This window comes from Schistocerca piceifrons, chromosome 9 (assembly GCF_021461385.2).
Source record: "Schistocerca piceifrons isolate TAMUIC-IGC-003096 chromosome 9, iqSchPice1.1, whole genome shotgun sequence".
NCBI lineage: Eukaryota > Metazoa > Arthropoda > Insecta > Orthoptera > Acrididae > Schistocerca > Schistocerca piceifrons.
This window is the reverse complement of record NC_060146.1, coordinates 221,360,704-221,388,206: the sequence shown is the minus strand read 5'-3', so window position 1 is coordinate 221,388,206 and position 27,503 is coordinate 221,360,704. Positions and strand designations below refer to the sequence as shown.

The 27,503-nt window shown below is 44.0% G+C and overlaps 1 protein-coding gene across 1 annotated transcript in view; it reads left to right on the top strand.

Annotated features, from left to right (window-relative positions):
• Positions 1-2,769: 2,769 nt before the first annotated feature.
• The window catches only part of LOC124716881 (G-protein coupled receptor moody-like), a 193,940-nt gene continuing 169,206 nt past the window's right edge, over positions 2,770-27,503 (top strand). Inside the window, exon 1 of the mRNA XM_047243433.1 lies at positions 2,770-3,063. Coding sequence (XP_047099389.1) covers positions 2,770-3,063 — 294 coding nt within the window. The remainder of the gene's footprint in view (positions 3,064-27,503) is intronic.

Genomic DNA, 27,503 nt, shown 5'->3' with positions numbered 1-27,503 from the left:
TCTGGCAAGAGCTTTTCTTCGTTGGTTCTCTTCTTTTCCCTGCCGCACCTGGATGGGAACCTTGTATAAAACGAATTCTCTTAGTCTGTAGACATTTTATTTATACACTTTGATAAATATAAGCGACAAATAAGTACACACAATTCAAGGTTAACACAAAATCGTTTGCTTTACATTTTTTTCTGGATCTTTTGCTTATTGATCGCAGTTAATCGAAAACGTCCGACTTATGAATTGTAATTTAAAAATTAAACATGTTGTTAGAAAAAATTTGCAGTCTCTCCACTTTTCCCATTTTTAACGACAACACTGCCGCTTTGGGCGTATTTATATTGGCGTGAAGTGCCCATTACGTAAAGACAACGCGTCGGTAAATTTTATCGGTAAAAAAGAATGCTGACTATAAACATAGTTCAGTGGCCTCAGAAACCTTGCCATGTTTTCACTTCGTCAGTTAAAATCGGATATTACGAGAATATTTTTTGTTCGTCAGTATGGTATATTGTGTTAACCTCTGAATCTCGGATTCGAGCTTCCTCGAGAACAGCGGCTTAGAGAAGAATCGTAAATATTTCGACGGCTTGCCATGAGACCCAACTCGCTTTATTTGTTCATGAGACCCAGAAAATATTAGATACAGGCTCCCAGGTAGATTCTATTCTTCTTGACTTCCGGAAGGCGTTCCATACAGTTCCGCACTGTCGCCTGATAAACAAAGTAAGAGCCTACGGAATATCAGACCAGCTGTGTGGCTGGATTGAAGAGTTTTTAGCAAACAGAACACAGCATGTTGTTATCAATGGAGAGACGTCTACAGACGTTAAAGTAACCTCTGGCGTGCCACAGGGGAGTGTTATGGGACCATTGTTTTCACAATATATGTAAATGACCTAGTAGATAGTGTCGGAAGTTCCATGCGGTATTTCGCGGATGATGCTGTAGTATACAGAGAAGTTGCAGCATTAGAAAATAGTAGCGAAATGCAGAAAGATCTGCAGCGGATACGCACTTGGTGCAGGGAGTGGCAACTGTCCCTTAACATGGACAAATGTAATGTATTGCGAATACATAGAAAGAAGGATCCTTTATTGTATGATTATATGATAGCGGAACAAACACTGGTAGCAGTTACTTCTGTAAAATATCTGGGAGTATGCGTGCGGAACGATTTGAGGCGGAATGATCATATAAAATTAATTGTTGGTAAGGCGGGTACCAGGTTGAGATTCATTGGGAGAGTGCTTAGAAAATGTAGTCCATCAACAAAGGAGGTGGCTTACAAAACACTCGTTCAATCTATACTTGAGTATTGCTCATCAGCGTGGGATCCGTACCAGATCGGGTTGACGGAGGAGATAGAGAAGATCCAAAGAAGAGCGGCGCGTTTCGTCACAGGGTTATTTGGTAACCGTGATAGCGTTATGGAGATGTTTAATAAACTCAAGTGGCAGACTCTGCAAGAGAGGCGCTCAGCATCGCGGTGTAGCTTGCTCGCCAGGTTTCGAGAGGGTGCGTTTCTGGATGAGGTATCGAATATATTGCTTCCCCCACTTATATCTCCCGAGGAGATCACGAATGTAAAATTAGAGAGATTAGAGCGCGCACGGAGGCTTTCAGACAGTCGTTCTTCCCGCGAACCATACGCGACTGGAACAGGATAGGGAGGTAATGACAGTGGCACGTAAAGTGCCCTCCGCCAGACACCGTTGGGTGGCTTGCGGAGTATAAATGTAGATATAGATGTAGACATAAACTACGGAAGTGGCCACCCCCCACAATTCATACTTATCCTGAAAAAAATGTTTTTCAGCTTTTGCTCAGGAACCGCCCATACACACAGTATGCTTTCACAAGCCGTGTAAGGCCCATTCAAAGCCGACCGGTGTGGCCGAACGGTTCAAGGCGCTTCAGTCTGGAACCGCTCGACCGCTACGGTCGCAGGTTCGAATCTTGCCTCGGGCATGGATGTGTGTGATGTCCTTAGGTTAGTTAGGTTTAAGTAGTTCTAAGTTATAGGGGACTGATGACCTCAGATGTTAAGTCCCACAGTGCTCAAAGCCATTTGAGCCTATTTAAGGCCCACTCTATACCGCACGTAATGCAAAAGAACCAACCGATTTGCTCAATTTGCCTAGGCTGGAGGCAGTGTGTGATGTTTAAATTTTGACACTCTGCTGTAGAATAGCTACAATATGTCCTTTCTTCAGATAGGTAGACAGATGCTCGCTAGGCGAAGAGCTGTCCAGAGCGCCTTGATCCCTTATCTCTGTGGCCGACAGAACCGGAAATATGACCCCCACTCCCAAATAACCGCACATTCGAGCTCAGCTTTTTGGAACATTTTCGTACCGTGCACCGATACTACAGTTTAGCGACAGTGTGCGCCATTACCGAATGACTTTCACAAACCTACCGGTTCAGCTATTATTGGCAAGATACGGTGTGTGAATAAAGCAGTGATTTCCGCTGAATCAGTCTTGACTCTGAGCGAAACTCGCTTCCCTTCAGGAACGCCGTAATGCTTGGACTGTTTTAGGAACCTACGATAACCCTAAGACAGAGATGTGCGCCGCGTAGGGTTGAATAGTAGATGACGGATAAAAAAAATGATGATGATCCTGGACATAGACTGTCTGCCTCTGTCTGCAAGGTATTGTTCAACAGGGTTTACCGCAGACGTATTGTAGGTTCAACCAATGTTTGAGGTACTTACCTGGTTCCCGACGAGTCCGCTAGAGGCGCTGCAGTCTCGATTGTCGTGCGTGCAGAATGACAGCGTGGCGGCAGAACACGGGAGGGGGTCGGCTTCTCCAGTTCCAGCCGCCGGAGGCAGCCATGAGGCCCCCCGTGGAGCCGCCGGGAGCTGCTTCCAGTCCACCGAAGAGGTGTTTACACGCCGGAACATCTGCACTCCGTTTCCACGACTTGTTTGTAAACGCCGGACCACAAGCGGCGCTTCGCCACCAGCAGCAAGCAAGCAGCGCTCCTAGACCACAGAGGCAGCCGCAGTGGAGTCCCAACGCTACAACAACAACTACTACTACTACTACTACTACTACTACTGTGAGAGGTGTGAAACTGTAGTGTACACCACAGCATGAGCTGTCACTGTCCATCTCCTGCACTTACAAATTCTTCTCTCATACAGCTCTTTCCATCCCCTTTTCCCATGTTTTCGTGCGGCGTCCTCTTCTGCGATTAGTTCGCATCCATTCCATCACACGCCAAACGGCGCACGACATACATGCCCATACCATGTCCATCGTTTAGCTTCCATTGTACCCAGTACAATCGTGTCAAGGTTCATTGTCCTAGCCGGCCGGAGTGGCCGAGCGGTTCTAGGCGCTACAGTCTGGAACCGCACGACCGCTACGGTCGCAGGTTCGAATCCTGCCTAGGGCATGGATGTGTGTGAGGTCCTTAGGTTGGTTAGGTTTAAGTAGTTCTAAGTTCTAGGAGACTGATGACCTCAGATGTTAAGTCCCATAGTGTTCAGAGCCATTTGAACCATTTTTTCACTCTCCTACAATATCTTCGTTTTTAATTTTGCGCCGTAATGTCAAATTACCACAGTATTTCCCAAGTCCTATTTCCAGAATACTAAGTTCCTTTTAATTCTTTCAGCTATTCCCCATGTTTCTGCTCCATACGTTGTTATACTCTCTACAATAGTTGTAAATGTCGCAATCTTCATTCCTGGTCTAATGTATGTGCTCCGTAACATTCGATCCAATTGTATGGCTGCCTGTGTACTTTAGCCAATACGGTTCTTAATTTGGCTTCTACTGGATCCGTTCTCTTTCCGTCATCAGGTTTCTTACGTCCTTAGTTACCTGCTGAACGTATTCCAATCTCTTATCTTCCTCTACGGTTCTTATCCTCTATAGCTCCCTGATGTCTTAAGACATTGCCTATCATCCTGTCCCTTCTGCTTATCATTGTTTTCCATATATTTCTGTCTTCATAGATTCTGCAGAGAACCTCCTCATTCCTCATCTTATCAGTGCCCATAATTTTCAACATTCTCCTGTAGCAACCAGGCCTGGATCTAGGGAGGGGGTGGGGGAAACGGGTCATCTGCACGGATGGCAATTTCAGGGGGTGCCAAATTCATATTCTTGAAAAAAAAAACCTTGTTTCACAAAGCGTCTAGCATCCAGCGCACGTTGGTCTATTGATTATTCGTATAATTTTAAAACGCATCCCAGATGATTTCTGAGCATTTTTAACACATTCTAAGTTGATTTCTGAACGAATCATTATTTTTGAATGCGTGCATAGTGTACGTGACGTCTCTGCCAGGGGAATCCCCGTCGCATATAGAAATAAAAAACTTTTCCACAGACAAGAGGACGGGGCTATACGAGCTGAGCCGAATAAAGCGGAACGGGTGAATGCCGATCGCGGTTTGTTTATGTGCCTGATTGGGTGTGCGAATGATCAGCGTTGTTATAATTATTAGCGAAATCCATAGATTCAGACTAACAGCGTCGAAATAAACGACCAACAGCAATAACAGGTAAGAAAGATATCATCCTTTCGGTGTAAGCAAGAAAATGAAATTTTGAGAGAAGATTTTTGTCAGAACGCTACACTACAAAGGGCCAGTTGTACAGTCCCTGGTTAGCAGCCGCTTAAGTTCTATTCTCGAAATAGCGCTGGAAACGCGTTGTACGAATACGCAATAATGCCTAAGAGGAGAATAAACGCAGGATAAGTGAACCGGTAATTCCACAGGGTTAGCGAAATTAATCAGAGAAAAAGTTGTGACAATGGCAGGAATAGTTTCAGAATGAATGATGACAAGATTGAGTGATACAATCAGACAAGAGAAGAAACAGGGACATCACACACATTATATGGAAGAATATGACGATTCCAAGTTTACATAAAAATTTCGTACTATTACTTTTCAATTTCATGCTTGAGAATGTGGTCCGTATAAATGAAATGTGAAACTATTTCCTAACAAAAAACTTTTTGCTTGTAGTAGGCCTAATAGGCATTTGATATTGGTACTTTGTAAATTATATTCTGTCGTGTTATTTATGTAAATAACCATTTGTGCCAAAACCGTTTTGCCTATTTGGCGTGCGTTACAACTGCTGCAATATTAGAAAGGCCTATTTAGTTTATCTAGCAGAAAGTAATCAAATTGATAAACCACACCAGTCTTTGGGACTATTCGTATTAAAAGCTTTTTTCGTATTAGACAACGACATTTTGATTTTTCATGTAGCAAAAGTTTGACAGAACACCAGTACCCCGACTTCACGCAGGCACATTATATCAGTTGCAGAAAAATATTGTTCCGCTCTTATCTTCCATTGGGAATGATCCATATGTAAACAATATAGCACTGTCAGAAATATTGTCTTCTAGTGAAAATATTAGGGGCACAATTGTTGACTTAGTGAGCTATTGCGTCTTCTGTGGCCCAGGAAATGCCCCTTCTACTGCCCATGTTAATTATCACAAACGACGTTTAATGCTTGAGAGCAACAGAAACGTCTCCAACTTAGCATTGTTCCCATAAAAATGTAAACTATTTGTGCTTACTTAACCTAAATTCGTCGTTTCTTTTATTTACAAAAAAGGAAAAAAATAAAAGGTGATACTTCCTCAGATACGAAATGTAAATGTTGTTCCTTAATTATTAGTTTCACGCACATAGGGACATCCACAACAGTCATAAAACAGAAGTTCGTTGTTACAAGAGCATTGATACCTGGCAATCAGTTAACAGGAATATGCATAATCGTAACATGGAAAGGAGGTGACTGGAAAACAGTGTTCTTAAATTTCTATTGAACTGTCACACGACGTTTTCTCGTGATTTCTTTCTTTCTATTCAAGACTTCATTGATAACTAAATAGCCAGAAGGACTAGTAAGAGGGTGTGTATGACAATATCAAAGATGCACAAGAGACAGTTTTGTTAATTATTCCAGTTCTCTGTTATAATTAAATGAAAATAAAATCTTTTGTTACCTAATATCTTTTGTTTTAATTTCTCTTTTATAACTCTTATTTTGAACACAATGCCATTTTAACTGATAGTTGTTCCTCCGTCCTCTGGTTGCCATCGTATTACTTTAGAAGCACCACCTTCTGCATCTCTGGCAGTTCTTTCACATCTGAGAACAGGTATTTTTATTCTGAAGGAGAGCATTGTACAAAAAAGGTAGGAACACAGTGAAATTGTTCCGTCTCCAGTTACTTCCCCCTCCCTTCCACACTGCATATAACAGGTAAAGATGATTGCACTATCCAAAATTATGTATGTAATTGGTTAAGCATATCCATTACGGATATTTTAGAACCCGTGGCTTAACTGAATGTAAATACATAAAAATGCAACCAGTCACTTTTTTGAATACTTATTTATTACTCCATGAACCGGTTTTCGAACCTTTTCAGGTTCATCTTCAAATAGTTTTCTGGAAGTTACATTACTATTTCTAGCATAGTGCTGGGTGATTGCTCTGTGACAAGAAGATGGAACACGCCTTAATGTATCGCCATGAGTATTGTTTATCTCTCGACATGGATGCAAAATTTCCCGCGTTTATCGTGTAATCGGTAGACGTTAATCAGTTTGCAGTTCCAGACACGTACGCTAGGTGCGCTGCTGTAGATTTGTTTTCCATAGGTGTACGGTGTAATAGGCGACGCTATAAATACGAATGACGTACGCGGAATTAAGCACCGGGCTCTATTGTTGTTGTAGACCTAACTGGACGAGTGCGCTATTCCAGCGATAACTAACCGGAGAATAAAATGACGACGTACAATGAATTTTCATCAGTCCCACTGAAATTTACTCAGCCTCATGAGCACCGACATCTACGGCCCTGTGCAATAGACTGATAAAATTCCGTATGCATATAAACAATGAAATAAATTTTCCTTAGCTACATAGTCGCAACGGATGTAATCTTGGTATCCTGTTCTCTCCACAGTAAGTATAGAAAATATTCAGTTTTGGCGCAGCAAAGCACAATGCGGCCGTAAAATAGCTTAATGCAAATAATATCAGTAGATAAGCTGATAAATGAATAACCTTGCAAATGTTCACTCAAAATACTGCATATTGGCTCAGCGCTGAGCATTGATGCCCGAAATGAAGCTGTTACAAACTTTAATACTTTTCTGATTCTAGCAAATTAATATTTTTCTGACTCTGATTGAAAAATGATATATTTAAAAAAATATTTTCATTGGGTTAAAATAAACAGGACATCGAAGAGGATGAGGTACTGATAAGGGACTATCCTAAAACCGGATGCTTCAGTTTGAAAATGGTATTCAAAATAAAGTTTCTCCTTCATAAAAACTGATCTGAAACATTTTACATTAAGTTCAGAATCAGTCAACCTCTCGACTGTTCTACAATTCTCACTTACTGTCGTAATTAAAAACACTTGGATTCTTACATGACAAAAAATCTGACATCGTTTGACGAAATAGATACCAAAATTTAACTTCTCTTTATCATGATTACAAAACACACAAAATATTTTAAATCTGGTATACCTAATTAACCTATACATTAAATCTGATGGAAGATACTTGATTCCTACATTCAAGGGTCAGCACTGTAAAAATTAGCGAAATCCACATTTCGTTGCTGAATACGTAAAACTAAATATACAAAATTTCATTAACTTACAAATTTGTTCCAGTTACTTTCCCTTTGAGTTACAGTACCGATTCATTACTCTTCTACAGTTGCCATGGGCAATGGTAAATATTTGCTAATGATCGGAATCACTTCACTTTTTGATAATCTTACATTCTCACAAATTAATAACACACACAACACCTTTATAGATATAACTACTACCTAATATTTACTGGCTCTGTGTGAGTATAAACAATATGATTCGCCCATAGACCAACGACTAAATTCTCCCAGCTAGCGACTAGCTTTAAGTCTTACTTACATCCTATCTACGACCGAGTGCAACGGCCATTGCTATTGCGCTCCGCGCGCCCCTACTTAACAATCTATTCTGCCTCTCAAGCAACATCTTTGGTTCAGTGGTGTCAAAGACACAATAACTTCTACATGTGACAATCGTTTCAGGTCATTTTTCATGAATTACATTACAACAGTGGGCTCCAAGTACAAGTGGATCCTTCACAGGCGCTTGCCATAAGGAATGGCACCCGTAGGGATGAAGAAGACAAAATTAGTCATTATCGCGTTCACATAGGCAATTAAACAGTGATACTTGCCGCGCTCTGTACGCCAGTGTAACAGGATGAAAGCATAGTGTGACTGTTATGGGATGTTGATAATTTTTAATTTTCGACCGTCCAGTTACGAATGAAAGAAACACAATCGTGCTTCATTCAGTTGTAATGAGATGGTCCAGACGTTTAAAATTATCAACGTACCGTAATATTACGCACAACTGACGACGACAGGACTACAAAAGTTAAAGATGTTAATAGTATGACTACGTTACAGTGGGAAGTACCCTCTTGCCTGCACTTTACAATGATTCGAAGAGTGTGGATGAAAATACACCGGTTAGAGTCTCCTGTATCCTTTCAACCTGTGTGCGTATCCTAACACTATGGAGAGATTCGAACGTTTCCCTGCTGCTCCTGCCGTCATCAGACCAAAGTTCGAGCCCATACTCCGAAGTCTGTGAGGTCTTTCACGCCGGCGTGAGAAACGTAGGCACGAGTCTCTAGTTAAACGGAAGAGATGAGCTCTGGAAGACTAGCTAGGACGCGGAGGGGCAGCCATTAGTTAATTACCAAAGTTTTTACGTCCCCGCCACACTTTAGCCCAAACTTGTTTCCTCTTAATTAAGGCGGGCGCGGATTCCTCAGCAAGACCCTGCGCCGAAGACGAGACTTGGGCGTTCCTGCGGGACAGGACTGCCTCAGGTGGTCTGCAGGTAATCACGAAAGGCAATTCGTCTGAGGTGCTCGCGGAAACACGTGCTTCGGTGAACCATTCCCCCCTCATCGAATTTTCTCGTGCTGTGAAATTAGAAAGAGCGGTCTGTTTTATTCGGTAAAAAGTTTCTAAAGCCAAGATCGCATAAATAATTTACCAACAGATTTTGCTCTCATCTTCAGGTCTTCCAGAATTAATCTTGTAAAATGTGGTGTTCGAGTTGTATCTCTCCCCAAGTTGTCATGCAGGTAAAATGTAACACATAATGTAAAGATTTGCCACAAATAAAACATTTGAAAATCGAGTAGCACCTTGCGCATGCGTGCACGTCCATATATGTAGTGCTCACAGATCATATTACATGCTACATTTTCTCTACTTGACAACTTGCCTCTTGCTGAGAAACTCGCGCCTGCCTTAGCTAAGAGGAAACAAGTTTGGGCTAAAGCATGGCGGGGACGGTCCCTCTCAAAATGAACACGATTTATGAAATAATTTTTGAACACCTGAAGATGACAGCGAATTCTGCCGAAACTGGTTGTTTGCAAATATAGAAATACTTAAGTGATCTTGGCTTTAGAAAGTTTTTACCATTTTCCCTCAGTCCAACATCATAAAAGCGGTATACTATAGCGATGGATCTCAGTAATATCTAGCACATGTTAACACTCTCAGAGCGTGCTGCTGTTCTACTTAAATAAATTGCAGAAATTACTTGAAAAACATAGTCTTGCGTGAGTCTGTTTTTTTTTCGTTTGAACACTTTATTTTACTATCGATCAAATAATTTCGTCCCCTTGGGCATTATGAAACAATATGTAGGTAAAAATAGTCTACATCTACAACTACATTCCGCATTACATCTTGTAGTGTGTGGCAGAGGATGTTTCACGCTCCACTCCCACTTCCCTCCTTTGCCGATCCAGTCACGAATGGTTTGCGGGAAGAACGATTGTTAGTCAGTCTCGAGGTGAACTCCAGTCTCTCTAGTATTTTCGCAAGATATAAGAGTACGTAAGACGAAGTAATACAGCGGTTGGCTCTCCTAGGAACGTACGCTGATGCATACCGCCTCTCTTGCAGCGTGTGCCACTGAAACTGAATGAACATCAACGTGGTGCCTTCGTCCTTACTAAACGATCCAGACACGATACACACTGCTTTCCTTTCCATCTTCTGCGTTTCCATCAGTCTTACCTGGTAAAATGGAAATGAGCGTTTGGCGTCGTTGGCCGGGAGGCCCCTTGCGGGGCAGGTCCGGCCGCCTTGGTGCAGCTCTTATTACATTCGACGCCACATTGGGCGACCTGCGCGCCGGATGCGCATGAAACGATGATGAAGACAACACAACACTCAGTCCCTGAGCGGAGAAAATCCCCGACCCAGCCGGGAATCGAAGCCGGGCCCGTAGGACGCCAATCCGTCACGCTGACCACTCACCTATTGGGGCAGACTTACCTGGTGCTCGTCCGAGACTGAAAACTAATATACAAGTATCGGTCAAACGAGGGTTTTGCAAGCTACGACCTCCTATATGGACTACAGTTCTACTTCTACAAACATAGTCCGCAAGCTAGCCGCCATCATGCGAAAGGTATCCTGTTCCACTGCTAATGGAGCGAGGTATAACAACCGTCTATAAGCCTCGGTATGCGCCCTAATTTGTCGCACCTTCTCTTCGAATGGACGTTGGCGGCAGTAGAATCGTTCTGCACTCCGCTTAAAATAGCGGTTCTCTAAATTTTCTCTATGATGTTCCACGAAAAGAACGTCGCCTTCCATGCAGGGATCCCCATTTGAGTTGACGAAGCATCTCCGTGATACTTAGGTGTGGGTCGAATATACCGGTAAGAAATGTAGTAGCACACATCTAAGTAACTTCGATGTCTTCCTTTAATCTGACATGATGGGGATCCCCAACACTCCAGCAGTACTAAAAAATCGGCCTCAGTAGTGCCTTTTAGGCTGTCTCCTTTATAGACGAACTACACTAAAATTGTCCCAACAAAACCAAAGTCTACCACTCGCCTTACGTCCTACAGTCACTATGTGGTTGTTGCCTGTCATACCGCTTTCCAACGTTGCGCCTACGTATTTAATCTGCTTGATATCTCAAATGCCACACTACTGCGTTTGTATTCGAACATTGCGGGAATGTTTTCCCTGTTCAACTGCATTAACTTACATTTCTGTACACTTGGAGTAAGCTACCACTCATCACACCAACACTTCAACATTCTCCCAGTCGTTGTCAGCGAGTCGTCCGCCTTTAGTTTCCTGTAGTCTTTTCACTTCAAAACGCTGACAGATATTTAATGGGTGTCAATCACGGAGGATGAGTTTGTTCGACATCTGTATGCTCTATACCACCAATATTGCATACTACGTGATTCTTTTTACTAATTCCACCGCTCTCCCCCCACCCCACCCCACCCCCCCACCCCCCACCCCTCTGAGGGTCCGGGGGTTAGAATGCGCATAGGTATTCCTGCCTGTTGTAAGAGGCGACTAAACGGAGTCTCTCACTTTTCGGCCCTTTGAGTTCAGGTCCTATTCTATGGTTTGGCCTGCCACTTTCAAAATTCTACAGAAGTGCGGCCCATATGGAGAAGGACGCCTTACGTGGTGCACGAGTTATCCATAGTGTCCTCAGATTCGATCTCCTGAATCTCTTGTCATGGCTTTGCATCTCTATCTGCGATTCAACTGTTTGGGCGAAGACGCTTTCCACGGTATGTTATATTCTTGCGTTGTCTCCTGTCCTATTTTGCCCCCATGACAGTATCGGGTTTCTCTGCACCCAATATTCAGCACGGTAGACAGTCCGTTGTGGTGGGGCCGCCATGTACCCATTTGGCAGTAGTCCCCTGACAACACAGGCATCGCACTGCTGTCTGAGCTGTAAACTCCCCATGCATGCCAAGGAGTAGATGCCTGTCTTCCTGGGCCATCAGGACTCCCAGCAACGGCTATCAAGCCAGTTGGCCTTTGCAGTGACTGGGGAGAGCCCCTGATCGGAGTGGGCGGCATCAGGGCAGATGACCCACAACGAAGCGGACTAAGTCATCGCTTGCTGGTGACCGTACGGCGCCAGCAGTCTCTAAGATTGGCAAGATCGAATACAGTGCCGACAGGTATGACCCAAATCGTTTTCCTCCCTCGCTACACCATGGGGGGGAACGCAGAGCTACACAATGGAGAGAGCCGTATTCGTCTCGGTTTTTAGTCTGTAGCGGAACTGACGGGGACTCTTTTTATACCTACGAAGCCTCTGCTGTCACCCCTCTATTGAACTCAGTCAGAAGAATATATCGCAAACGTTCCGATTTCTGCACTTCGTTTTCTAGCGTCTCAGCTCCACTGACTATCTCCAAAATGACTTTTTGTAAACTACAGTGAACTACAAATAAAAAATTACATTCGATAAATAAACTCGTAGCAGTCGGAATACCAACAAGCAAAACAAAAGCGCTACGTACTTACGCACCACCCTAATATATTAGACTGGATAACTTCTGACGTTGCTCGTATTTGTTTGCGTTGTGATGTTAGTTGTTTACGCGTCTGTGTTGTCTTTCTGCGTATGCCGTATCACGGTTATTGGTCGACGTAGCACCCGTACAGAGATTTCAGATTTCCTCAGACAGCGCATTTGTGGCTAGAAAATGACGGGGTGTTCACCTGTCGAAATATCGAAGCCCGTCCGAAGACATGACCCTGCGGCATACCCGTACTTGGTCTGAACATTTCCTACGGCGGGGGAAACCCGAGAACTTCTCGCCGTGCTCCAGGTATCGTGCCGGCTAGAGTGTGCGTCATCTGGCAAGAGCACACGAGGCTCTGGAAACAGACCGGAGAAGACGCGGGGGGCCAGGAGGGCGAGAGGCTGGAAATGAAATACCGAGCTGTCTGGAGGCGCGGGGGTCGTTGTTTGGTTGGGGGTGGTGGTGGTGGGAGTAGTCGGCCGTAATCAGTGAGCCGCTAAGCGGCGGGCCGGAGATTTATCGCCGATAAACATCGCAAATCCCGCTCAGGGCGTAAGTCGGCCATTGGCTGGCGACCCCGTGTCTGCAGTGTGCGGTACCCACTGCACCTCAGTACAGCCGGCGTACAGTGAAGTGGCGCAGTTAGAGATTAGCAGCGAGCACGCGAGACAATAAATCAGACGGAGGGCGCGGGATTAGCCAAACAGCGGGAGTCTAATACAGAGCCGGGGGGGAGGGGGACGCCTATTGTTTGTCTGCGGGAGAGGGAAACGTGGAGGGGGAGGAGTCACACGAAATCTGACATCGTCTGGTTGCTGTTTCGACATAACAAGGTACTGCGTGTATTTTCATTGTTTCTCTTAATCTTGCAGTATTTAATACTTTTAAGTACGACGATTCATTAGAGCGAACCAGAAGATTAGCATTAACAAACATCGTCGATTAGAGAGTTGAGTGAGGGAACAGCTACAACGGAAGTGGGTGAACTGGAACGCTCAGAACTGCACGACACGTTCATGCCAAAGTCAGTGGTTCTAGTGATTCGCGTGCAAAACTGCGCTTGCTACCGCGAGACACATTTCAATGATCGCCTGTTCAAGGTGTAACATACGAACTTTGGTAATGCGAAGAAGCTGAATACTGATGAAATGGGACGGAAAACTGACAAAAAGGCTGTTCGCTTCATCCGAGACTCTTCTCTTTCCCTCAAAGCACTACCATCTTTCACTCTTCTACTGGGCTGCTAAGCCTAGCGCATCGACGCTTTTCTTTCAGATATTACTCCCTCAGACTTTGAAAATCCCTCTTCGCCACCAGGTGTGGTTTCTCTCCGCATTACCCTAAAAAGAAAAAAGAATTAACCAAACAGTGTTTTTTACCTTGTATCACAAATTTTATTGTTGTTACTGCACAACCTACGTTTCAGGTTATAAGCTCATTTTCAACTACATTTCTGACTCTCTAAGGTAACAGTACTAAAATAAACATTATGATAAGGCAAAGATAGTCATAACTTCTTAATGTATCGACTATCTTTGCCTTGTCATCATTTTTATTTTTGCATTGTCATCTTTGGGAATCAGAATACTTGAAAATGGGCTTGTAACCCGAAACCTAGATTGTGCATTTACAGTGACCAAATTTGTGAAACAAGGCAAAAGACAGGGTTTGTTTAGATAACTTACAATGTTTCACCAAGAACACACAGTTGATTCAGTTAAAAAGGGAGTGTGTCTGCTTCGCCAACTACACCGTACCAAAGGTATTCGTCTCCGTCGAAGTTGCCGTTAAGGACTGCATCATAGCCCTGGAAAGTGACCTGCTTTTGGTCCGCGGGAGGTCTTTGCCTCAGACCTTCCGGACAAGTACGACGAGCCGCTCTCCACCAGCTGTAACGCGTACGATACGAGAACAGGCAAACCTCCTTGGGAAAAAGACTATTAACTTTATCCGGTAAATTGAAAATGGATAACACATGGTGCAAAGAACCTGGAAGGGACATTGATAACTTCCCAATTACTGCAGAACGACTGCCCCTAAGGAAGAAAGGGGAAAATTCCAAAGCTATCCACGAAAAAGTCGAGGAGGATACTGGGGCCACTTGAACAAAAGAAAGATACATTGAAAAATTATGAGACAAATGTGGAAAAAAGGTAATGAGAAACAGTTGAAATATCCGTAGACCACAGTTATTCACGCGTACAACAACAAAAAAGCACACAATTAAGTGACGTGACTTACTGTCATATTTCCCTTTGCTCAAAATAATTGCGCTATTGGACAGCAAACTTCTTCTAATGATCTGTCAGTTTTGCACAACTATTCGAAGTATGCCTGTGGGATTTCAGTTACGTGGTCAGAGCAAAGGGGAAGAGAACAGTATGCACGTGTGACTGAAGCCGCTCTTTCTCACTCAGCATTAATTTTGCACCCAAGGAGTCCAGTATATGAACCGCCACACTGTTTCACATTTTCAAACGATCATATTGGTGTGTCAGTGTCACAACCGGCCCTTTGCCAAGCAAATTGTAAACACTGTGCTCTATTTCGCTGCAAAAAGTCGTTTTTACGGCACATGCAGAAGTCTGGTGATGAAATGAACATCACGAAACTTTTTCGATTTTTTCATGTTATAGAGCAATAACATTGCATAAAGAAATACAAATCAACTCATTGACAGTATTTTGTCGTCTTTGGTGTGTTTTTCGTCCTGTTACAACAATATTTAGTTACTTGGCGCTACCGAAGATCCTCTTAGATATTGGATAGGTCACCACTGAAACGTATCTCGCCATAAAACAAGCATTTTAGAATACGAGTGGCCAATGCCATTGTTTTTGGAATGAGCCATTTACGAAGTGTGTGAAAAAGCAATGAGACTGATTTCTTAACTACCAAAAGTTTTACTTTTTTTTTAAGTGACAATATTATCCCCCTTTAAAGTAGTTCCCTTCTGCAGCTATATACACTGGGGGAGTCGTTCTTCCCAGTCTCGGTAGCAGCGCTCAAATGCCTCAAATGGTACAGCTTTTAACATGTCGGTCACATTCTATTGAATGCCCTCCAGAGTCCCAAAATGACGTCCTTTTAAGAGATTTTTCAATTTCGGGAAAAGAAAAAAGTCGCGAGAACTCAAATCAGGTGAATAGGGAGGCTTTGGAACAACAGGGAAAGCCTTTCGAGGTCAAAAAATTCCTTGATGGAAGAGGCCGTGCGAAATGGGGCGTTGGCACACCATTTTGGCACAAGTCTATCATATGTGCAAATCTTCGGCCAAAATCATCTTCGGCGTACGGTGAAAGTGTTTAACAGGCCAACCATTATCCTTACTGTTATTCGTCGGTCACATCTCACAAGAGCACGCACACTTTGACGTTTCCGTCGGCTCTTCAAGTTGAAGGTCTCACTGAGAGAGGTTCGTCTTCAACGTGTTCCCGGCATTAAAAGAATGATTTGTGCCAACGAAAAACTTGTACTCTTGATAATGAATATTCCCCATAGGCCTGTTTGAACTTTACAAAAGTCATGCTCGTGGATTCCCCAACCTTTAACTCAGAACGTGATGGCATAACGTTGCTCTACATTCTTATATTCCAAAAACACAACTTTTCCGATGGCTCTCTCAAAAATTACGTAGCAGTTGTAAGGAGCTGAAACTCGAACTGAGCATCTGGGACAGATGAACGCACCGTTCTACACAAGTAGAACAACACAGCGTTGCCAGATCGCTCAGTGTTGTCAGTCTCGTTGCTTTTCTCACAAACCTCGCACATTCTACGCACATTTTCGTGTGGTTCTGAGCGTTAGACATCACGCATTTCCCTGTTAAATGTGTATAGAAGGGTGATGATAGGGACGATGATGGATGACGGTGATCAGGAGGAAGCGAAATGAGACTCTGATGGGAGGCTGATTACTGATGTAAAGCGTTCATTTCTACCACTCAGTCGATCTAAACTGCACTTTAAAGAAGTTAAGCACAGGGACCTGAAGGTAATGCCAAAGCTCCAGTACTGTGAAGCCACGCAAGATTATATTCTACTACTTTAGTATAGGTATAAAAATAGGTGTACAGAACTTCATGGTGAGCGATCTTGACCAATTCCTACATTACAGAGCACCATCGCGACAGAGTGGGTACAGAGGTTCGTAGCAATCAGGGTGATGTAAAAGTGAAAAACTCTTGTGATCCTAATCCATTTCTACTGGAATTTTATCCCACTTCCGAGCCTTTCTCTCATTCCCTTCAATACTTTTTAGATGTTCAAAAGTGCAGATTTAACAGTTAGAGCGATATCGTCTGCAACCAATGCGTGCGATTAGTAGTCAGGGAGACAACCGAAGGCTTAGATTTATCGGGAGTGGTTTAACGAGACCGCCGTAAACATAAATCCAGATGCCCGGAGGGGGATCTGAACCGACGTTGCGGTAAATGCGAGTCCAGTGTGCTAACCACAGCTCAGGTTCATTCGGTCATAAATCTAGGGATAGCCCCCCCCCCCCCCCCCCGCCACCGTTTGTTGTGGAGTCCTTAGAGAGTTGGCTCGGCACGAAGCGACCAAGCAAATCTGCTACGGTCGTTAACAGGACACTGTAGCCGATCGGAAAATCTGACAGAGGTGCTAAGCATAATGGCCGAGGAGACGCCATGTGATTCTTATTTTTTCTGTTTTAGAAAAGTGTCATAACGTATTATAACAATTTCACATAATTAAAAACTAATTTTCTACATAGAGGGCGTTTCAAAGTCTTTGCATCACACGTCCAGGTGTGATACGAGATGTCACTATTCCGAGTGACCCTAAGTGTCCTCCTGTATTCGTTATGCCCCCGACAGCCAGCAGGGTGTGGCCACTCTGCAGTGAGCGTATGCCTTGTGAGTTGCCTATAATTCAGTCATCCGGTCTGCGTGAAAGGAGGCAGAGAGAGTTAGGGGATAGAGTTGGAGCTGAAAACAAATAGGTCGCCAGATCCAGAGGAAATCGCAGTTCGGTTTTACAGAGAGTAATCTGCGGTATTCGCCCCTTACTTATCTTTGATTTATCGCAAGTCTCTCGCCGAGTGCAAAGTCCCAAGCGACCGAAAAAAAACGCATTTGACTCCCGATATAAGAAGGGTAAAATAGCGGACCCGCAAAATTACGGACTGATGTCCTTGATGCTGCAGAATTCTCGAACGTATCTTCAGTTCGAATATAATAAACTTCCGTGAGGTAGAAAGGCTTCTGTCCACAGGTCAATGAAGTTTTAGAAAGGAATCCCAGTCAGCTTGCTCTTTCCTCAGATATATATAATGTAATGTAGTGGAACTAATCAGGTGATGCTGACGGAATTAGATTAGAAGACACTAAAATAGTAGATGAGTTTTATTATTTTGGCAGCAAAATAACTGATGACCAGCGAAGTAGAGAGGATATAAAATGTAGACTGGCAATGGCAAAAAAATCATTTCTGAAGAAGAGAAATTTGTTAACATCGAAGATAGATTTGAGTGCTAGGAAGTCTTTTTATGAAAGTATTAATATGGAGTGTAGCCAAGTATGGCACTGAAACATGGACGATAAAAAGATTAGACAAGAAGAGAATAGAAGCTTTCGAAATGTGGTGCTACAGAAGAATGCTGTAGATTAGACATGTAGATCACGTAACTAATCCTGGGGTACTGAATAGAATTGGGGAGAAAAGGAATTTATGGCACAACCTGAACCTGAATAAGGAATTTGTTGATAGGACACTTTCTGAGACATCAAGGGATGACCACCGTAGTGTTGGAGGGAAGTCTGTGGGATAAAAATCGTACAAGGAGACAAAGAGATGAATACAGCAAAATTCAGAAGGATATAATTTATTCGGAAATGAAGAGGTTTGCCCAGATTAGAGTAGCGTGGAGAGATGAAGTCTTCGTACTGAAACCCACTACATTATCCTCCGAACCATTGACGAAGTGCAACAAGTAGGTTTTATGTTAGTACATTTTCTGTAAGATTTAAGGATGTCCATCTTACTGCATGGACGAACAGATGATTTATATGAGAAAAAGTACCACCACAGCTGTATCTTGAGAATGTCCGTGTTTGATCACACGACTAGTTTCGGCGGCAGATTACCGCCATCCTCAGACACCACTGCTCCCAAAGGAGTATTCGATTTCCTTGGCGCATTTGCTGTGGGATCCAGGTTACCAGCACATGTGGGGTAGCATTCATCAGGAGACTATACTCGACACTGTGTTGTCTCCAATGCCGTCACATGTACCTAACGTGTACACAGTGAGAACCTTAAGCGAAGGCGACTCTCTTTTTGTCGAGACACGATCGAGAAAATTTAGAAAAGTGGCATTTAACAATGAAGAGCCAAAGAAACTGGTACAGCCGCCTAATATCGTTTAGGGCCCCTGCGAGCACGCAGAAGTGCAGAAACACACCGTGGCGTGGACTCGACTAATGTCTGAAGTAGTGCTGGAGGGAACTGACACCATGAATCCTGCAACCGTGTCCATAAATCCGTAAGAGTACGAGGGGATGGAGGTCTCTTCTGAACAGCACGTTGCGTGGCGTCCCAGATATGTTGAATAACGTTCGTGTCTGGGAAGTTTGGTCCCAGCGGAAGTGTTTAAACTCAGATGAGTGTTTCTGGAACCACTCTGTAGCAATTGTGGACGTGTGGGGTGTCGCATTGTGTTACTGGAATTGCCCAAGTCCTTTGAAATTCAAAGTGGACATGAATGGATGCAGGTGATCAGACACGATGCTTACGTACGTGTCACCTGTCAGAGTTGTTTCTAGACGTATCAGGGATCCCACATCACTCCAACTGCAGACAGTCCATACCATTACAGAGCCTCCACCAGCTTAAACAGTCCCCTGCTGACATGCATGGTCCATGGATTTATGAGGTTGTCTGCTTACCCGAACACGTCCATCCGTCCGACAAAATGTGAAACGAGACTCGTCCGACCAGGCAACATGTTTCCAGTCATCGACAGTCCAATGTCGGTGTTGACGGGCCCAGGCGAGGCGTAAAGCTTTGTGTCGTGCAGTCATCAAGGGTACACGAGTGTGCCTTCGGCTCCGAAAGCCCATATCGATTATATTTCGTTGAATGGTTCGCGCGCTGACAAACTTGTTAATGGCCCAGCACTGAAATCTGCAGCAATTTGCAGAAGCGTTGTACTTTTGTCACGTTGAACTATTCTCTTCAGTCTTCGTTGGTCCTGTTCTTGCAATATCTTTTTCCGGCCGCAGCGACGTCGGAGATGTGATGTTTAACCGACGGACTTGGACAATGAGACACCCCACTCGTCCAGAAATGCTACAGAGTGGCTCCAGGAACACTCATCTGAGTTTAAACACTTCCGCTGGCCACCAGACTTTCCAGACAAGGACATTATTAAGCATATCTGGAATGCCTTGCAACGTGTTGTTCAGAAGAGATGTCCATTTCCTCATACTCTTACAGATTAATGGACATCGTTGCAGGGGTCATGGTTCCAATTCCATCTAACACTAATTCAGACATTAGTCGAACCCTATGCCACGTCGCATTGCGGCACTTCTGCGTGCTCGCGTGGGCCCTACACGATATTAGGCAGGTGTACCAGATTCTTTGGCTCTTCACTGTATTATGATAGAAAAATGTCCAGTTTTCCGTTATTCTTTCAATCTCATCAGTTTTAAGAAGACTGCGCATCATGGAACTTAAGAGGTGGTCTACCCAAAAACTGGGGTTTATTGAATCAAAATGTATCTGATTCATTCAGGTGGTACAGTACACTAGCGACCGGACAAACGTGGCTGAATCGGTTAGCAGTGTCTGTAGTCTTTCCCTTTAGGAGTAATACTGGTACTAAATACCCTCTGCAGTTCATTGTATGAAGTATATAAACTGACAGAACAACATGCACTAGCACAAGGTCATTCCATTCACAACTGAGGTGACAGTAGTTTATCATTGTAAGAATGTTTGATAACAAATCCAGATCAAATGAAACTTACCGTCCCACTCTGGTGTAGAAGAATGCGAACGATCAGAGATACCAAATAGTATCGTTTGATATATACTCCCAAGCATCTTGCGCCTTTTGTTGCAATTCGGCAGTGGGTTTTCAAGGCTCTGGAGAGCGAGTGAGTTCCCTCTTCATCACGTCCAGTACGTGTTCAAACGGCTTTATTGACCAGGGCAGTTGTTGCAACCCACGAACAGCACGTTGCGTCGCAGTAGTGGATGGTCCCCCACATCATCAAACCTGGGATGGGACCTGCGTGTAGTGGCCGAATGCACTCTGGAACAGGCGGGTCACCAGACCTTCTGCATTTGCATGTACGTCCATCACTCACATACATTCTCTCCTCACTGAAAACTCTCCACGTGTTGATTAGTCATTCTTGGGTTCAGTGGCAGCGTGGTCAGAGGCACACGTGATGGCAACCTTGCTGCAAGCAGACGTTTCCCAGTGGTCTCGGTGACACGGGAGTTGCAACATGGGCCCGGATTTCCTTCCTGAATGATGCTTGGTTGGCCACCGCCGCTCACACAGTGCGTCGATCTTCAGGTGCGGACGTCCAGATCCTCGTGAACAGGCGCGGCAGTCTCCCACAGCCCACTGTTGGAAGCAGCGCCACACCACCGATACACACTGTGCCCAACATGGGCAGCAATCCGTTGATAAGTACCGGGTGATCAAAAAGTCAGTATAAATTTGAAAACTGAATAAATCACGAAATAATGTAGACAGAGAGGTACAACTTGACACACATGCTTGGAATGACATGGGGTTTTATTAGAAGCAAAAAAATACAAAAGTTCAAAAAATGTCCGACAGATGGCGCTTCATCTGATAAGAAATGCAATAATTAGCATAACAAAGTAAGACAAAGCAAAGATGATGATCTTTACAGGAAATGATCAATATGTCCACCATCATTCCTCAACAATAGCTGTAGTCGAGGAATAATGTTGTGAACAGCACTGTAAAGCATGTCCGGAGTTATGGTGAGGCATTGGCGTCGGATATTGTCTTTCAGCATCCCTAGAGATGTCGGTCGATTACGATTCACTTGCGACTTCAGTTAACCCCAAAGCCAATAATCGCACGGACTGAGGTCAGGGGACCTGGGAGGCCATGCATGACGAAAGTGGCGGCTGAGCACACGATCTTCACCAAACGACGCCCACAAGAGATCTTTCACGCGTCAGGCAATATGGGGTGGAGCGCCATCATGCATAAACATCGTACGTTCCAGCCGGATTTTATCTGCCAGGCTGGGGATGATGTGATTCTGTAACATATCGGCGTACCTCTCACCCGTCACGGTAGCAGTTACAAAACCAGAATCAAGCATTTCCTCGAAGAAAAAAGTCCCGATAACGGTAGATGTGGTAAATCCAATCCATACCGTGACTTTCTCGTCGTGCAGTGGAGTTTCCACGACAGTTCTAGGATTTTCGGTAGCCCAAATTCTGCAGTTGCGGGCGTTGACAGACCCTCGGAGCGTGAAATGAGATTCGTCGGTGCACGAGACGTTACTCAACCAATCGTCATCTTCTGCCATCTTTTGAAACGCCCACACCGCAAATGCCTTCCGCTTCACTAAATCGCCAGGTAACAGTTGATGATGCCGATGGATCTTGTACGGATAGCATCGGAGGGTACGCCTTAGTGCCAACCAAACAGTAGTGTATGGAATGCCGGTGCGACGTACGACTGCACGAGCGCTGACTTCGCCGTGCATGGACGAACCCGCTACAGTCTCCATTTCTTCCTGAACTGTCTCAGCAGCATTACGCCTTGTGCTCGGTCGGCCACTACGGGGTCTATCGTCTAAACAACCCGTGGCTTCGAACTTCGAATTCAGTCTCGCCACAGCTGCATTTGTCAACGGATCTTTACCCGTTCGAATCCCCCTCCTATGGCGATAGGATAACGCTGAACTAGCAAGCTGCCCATTCTGATGATGCAGCTTCACTAAAAGCGCCTTTTCAGGTAACGTCAACATGCTGCGACTGCTGGCGCATCTGATTCTGCCTCTCATTACAGCTCCTTTTATACACGATTGTCATGCGCAGCCACTGACGACTTGCTGTGCAGCGCCATCTGTCGGACATTTTGTGAAGTTTTTTTTGTTCTAATAAAACTCCATCTCATTCCAAGCACGTGGGTCAATTTTTACCTCTCTATCTACATTATTCCGTGGTTTATTAAGTTTTGAAATTTATACGGACTTTTTGATCAACCGGTACATCCACTTTCCTACAGGCCCACAATGTGACCCCGTTCAAATGATTGAAGCTGTTCAACAGGAGTGAGTACTCGCCGATGGAGCGTGGTTGTACCCTAGAATGAATGACGGAAACACTGCTCACCTCTAAAAGTAGCACAGTTAGTGCCTGCAGACAGGACCCCTAAGCTCCATCTGATCGCAGATGGGCCGTCCGGGGTGGCCGAGCGGTTCTAGGCGCTTCAGTGTGGAGCCGCGCGACCGCTCGGTCGCACGTTCGAATCTTGTCTCGGCCAGGAATGTATGCGATGTCCTTCGGTTAGTTAGGTTTAAGTAGTTCTAAGTTCTAGGGGACTGATGACCTCAGATGTTAAGTCCCATAGTGCTTAGAGCCGTTTGACCCATTTTTGATCGCAGATGACCGTGACAGGTGAATGAGTAACAGTGCAGCCCCTCAGTATGTACACACCATACTCTGGCGCCACAGAACACAGTCGTTGAGAGCGCTGTAGTTTTTCTGGCCTCTGGTACTGTGTGGCTTTTCTCACTTAGAGACATGTCGATTCCATCAGTGTTGACGAACTAGTGTTGTAGAGTATCTATATTCCACGTCACGAACACTTGCGTCGCAGCCCAGCAGGTAGACGACACGTCAGCCAAACAGAGCCACTCGACTACAGCGCGACACCACCTGTTGCAGCTACCTGCTGGCTGCTCTCGCAGAACTAGCGCCGTCACCCAGGCAACGGCCGCGACTTAGATGTACAACCGTATTTAGGTCCTACATCTAGGCGCCATAGGCTCACCATGAGGTGCGGACCTCACCATGGTAAACTAACGCGCGCAAAAAAAAAGAGTAGTTGTCGAATCAAAAGTCTACACGGCACTACATACTAGAAAAGTCACTACCCGACTTAAGATTTAATGGTTTGATGAGATTAAAAAAAATGAAATTAATTTTTCGTTTTACACTTCTGCTTTTAAATTCCTGTTCCCTTCCTATGACTGTTAGTATGAATTTTAGGGCGCTCCATTATTGTAGTTTATGAGAGGAGAGATAGAAAAGAAACACGTTGCAGTAACAGCTCTTCTTGCTTCCACAATGCCGTTAGTCTTCAATGACGGGTGCAGAAAACAGACAGTATCGCGATACACTGGCAGGTGTAGCCTTCATAACGATGTAATAGACATCGACAAATTCTTGTAGTTTTTTCCAATTGGAGGGAGTGTAATCAGAGTAACATTTTTATACGTATGCATTAGTATTTAAATAAACGAAAACATTCACTCATTTGACTTTAGAATTTTCTGCTGAAACGCAGACAGTGGCCGCATGACGTTGCCATGACGTAACGAGTGACTAATCTGTCAGACGCTATAAGTCTTAGTAAATGTAATACGTTTCCTGCAAAATCTCATTAGTGAATAAAGTTTCCCCAGCTGTAAGGGCTCAAAATTCATCCACGGAAACACCAAGCAAAAAAAAAATCTGTAGTTCCTACTGTGCAGTAAATGAGGTATGGAAAAAGCTGGGTCTCCGTAAAATTGATCTTACTTCAAACTGGAAAAGTTTTGCTATCCATTCTGTTAAGAGTCAATTTGACACGAAGCGCTGCGACTTTGTGTTTTTCGTATAGGTGTGTGATCTTAAACTGTCACGCATCGTTGGAAATAAATCGTAGTACAGGTGGAGTTCACTCTAGTGTTGTGTGGACTGTCTCTTCGCCCTAATGTTGTCTGATGGTGGTACGGCGAACCTCGCTAAACACGTGTATTTAGAACATACACTACGTCACTACTGAGTACGAGGTGCGACTATAAAATACCGGGACTATTGCTATGAAACATCTCGTTTCAAAAACATGCGTATTTTCATCCTCAATACTCTCCTTTGTCTACTTCGTTCCAGGCAAATTTTCCATTGTCGGCAACAGTAACTTTTCTTCTGTGAGCTCCTTGTTGACGTATGCCGCTTTTCCTTTCGCTGCTTCAGTGGACTGAAAAGTTGTTCCTTTTAATGCAGATTTGACCCTGGGGGAATAGAGTGTATACTACGTCTGGCGAATAAGGTGGTTAGCCTAACTCTGGGACACCGTGCTCCGCTGGAAACCACTATCTTGATGCAGAACCCATGACATGGTCTTTCACAATTCGGGTTTGTTTTTTTCTTATTTTATCGCGGAGTAACGACCTCAAGTTGGTAACGTTAGTTAATGGTTTCATCTTCAGAAAAACACTGAAGACAGACATTTCCATGATTATCGGAAAAAACAGTTATCGTTGCTTTGAATCTTGATACGCTCTTTCGAGCTATTTTCGCTGTCAGTGAAGTTGGCTCATTCCAGTGCATGTATTTGTGCTTCGTTTCTGGACCATAAATAAAAAAACCAAGATTCGTCCCATGCTATCACTCTTTCCAATAAATTAGGATCATTTTCAGTGGTATTCAAAGTATTATTACAAAGCTTCTTTCTTCCGATCCTGAGAATTTTCAGCACCAGCTTCGCACACACGTTTCTCGTGTTAAATTTATAATTTAGAATTTGCCTTACGGATTTTTTGTCAATTCTTACAGTTTCAACAATCGATTGACTACTCAGCTGAGGTTCAGATCGAATCAGGTTACCTATTTTTTCGATATTTTCATCCGCTTTCGGTGTTGAAGAGCTTTCTAGTCTCAGCCTTCTTGTAAACTCTTGATTCGCTAAAAAGCATAAGTGATAAACAGTCTTCGTCATACACTCCACTTAGTAAAAGATGGGTCTGAGAAGCAGTTTTTCCAAGTTCCGTGTGATTTTCACACTAATTCGTTGCGCAAAACAAAACAACAGCTCTTACAGTAATGAAGGCACTGCCACACTCATTTGTCTAGACACACCAGAGATGCCGCATTCGACTGAGTTAACGCTTCACAGCTGTTGGTCGTTCATCTTTGGCGCTTGCGTATTTACTCTGTGACAGCATCAGCCACACCTCGTGTGGCGGAAGTCGGTCCATCAGTGCGAATGCGATTGCTGGTCTGTTCTCCGTTTTAGCACACGTGACATGTAGCTGTCTGTCTGCACTGGAGCAGCAGGACGTGAAGGGGGCCGCTGCTCCATCAAAGCAAAATGCACAAGTCCAGCAACGTGTCGTCGTCTTCGCAATATCGCCTCAGCAGAGAGGTAGCTTGTAGGTGTTGAGCCCGTTGTTCTTGCTGTGAGGCTGTAATGGAACTACAAACAGACTGGCTAAAGTTCACATGTATTGAAATAACAAGTTCTGAAGTTTATTGGGATACAATCTGCCTTTTATTCTGGGTATCGCGTCGGACAAAACAGAGAACCGGTCACAGATATCGTGTTGTAAAACGGACACCTACGGGAATCACACGGTAAGCAACTAATCATCCATATTTTTTGCAAATACAATCCTTGTATACCACTAAGCATCTCAGAAATTGCTGAAAACGTTTCACACATCAAGTTGTTCTTCGTAAGCTCATTTGTATTATGCATTGCTCACAGAGTGGCGATTACAAACGCGCACGGAGATCAATTCGACCGCACTGTTCGGCCCCTCTACTGAACCATAAGTGTGTCCAGCCTGAACCGTTTTGCTAGGTGGCCATTCGGTGGGAATCCGATGACACACAGTGAGTTTCGGCTCCGTCTCGTTACCCAAAATTGTCTGTAAATTTATACGAGACTGAAGTTTCGGGTGTAGAGTGATAGCTGAATAATAAGAGGTCCTCCCCTAGTATTATAAACAAAACCTTTATCTTTCATTGTATTCATTATGAATGAGGAGCAGTAACTGTGATTCAAACTGGCAGTTTATTTGCGAATAAATGTGCAACCAGTCGGTTTTTCGCATTTTTTTATGCGATTTATCGAACCATTAACCTGTTTTCGTGCCACTGCAGAGTCATCGTCAGGTGGAGGTGCTACAGGAATATTATATATCGTGGACCAACTGCAGCTAGAGGCTGTCGTGGTGATGCTGGCGAAAATGACGGAAATTTAGTTATCGGTGACGAAACGTTTGCGAAACGGAAAGACAGTTATATTTTCGGTACTTAAAGCGCACTGCAATGTGATATCTACAGCAAATCATTTCTCATACAGGGTGACAATTTTGAAATATATGAAGTAAAATCGTCATAAGTTCTGAACGAATTGCGTCAGGATGTTCAAACTGCACGGTTTCGATGCCGATAAATAAGTTCGTTATTTTCGCGACCACAACCACCACAGCCTGTAGCTACACTTCATCCGCGCTATAATTTTCCTGTGACACCTCCACCTGACAATGACCCCGCAGTGGCTCTAAAACATGTTAATGGTACAATAAATAGTACCTGAAATTTAAAAAATCGACTATAATCCCTTCATCATAAGAATAAACCCGATCTAAACAAATACAAACGCGATGATTGGTGAGAAGCCGTAGCACACGAACACTGGTGGTGTTACGCTCTTGCAAGCAGGTCGTACTTACGTATTAGATCCTCTACTAAGTAACGTTGCATGAAACTTTAAGATATTCAAATGTATTAAGAGCCATCAACGATTTTCTTAATCGCGGTTTAGCTACGTTGTTTTTATTTCAAAAAGCGTGTACAGTTACAGCCTCTGCAGTGCTGTGCTCTGATTCTCGCGCTGTTAATGCGCAGTATAAAAATGGCTGAGACTGCTTTCTGTTCCGCAGTGAAACACGCATATCAAATATGTTTAAAAAAGGCCGAGAAACAGGCCTTAATGTTTTTCATAAATTTTCGGAGATAATCGGCTTTGAACTTTTCGTAGCACTGCAGTTAATAACGAAAATACATTGACACTATAGCGCCGCACGGGATTAGCCGAGCGGTCTCAAGCGTTGCAGTCATGGACTGTGCGGCTGGTCC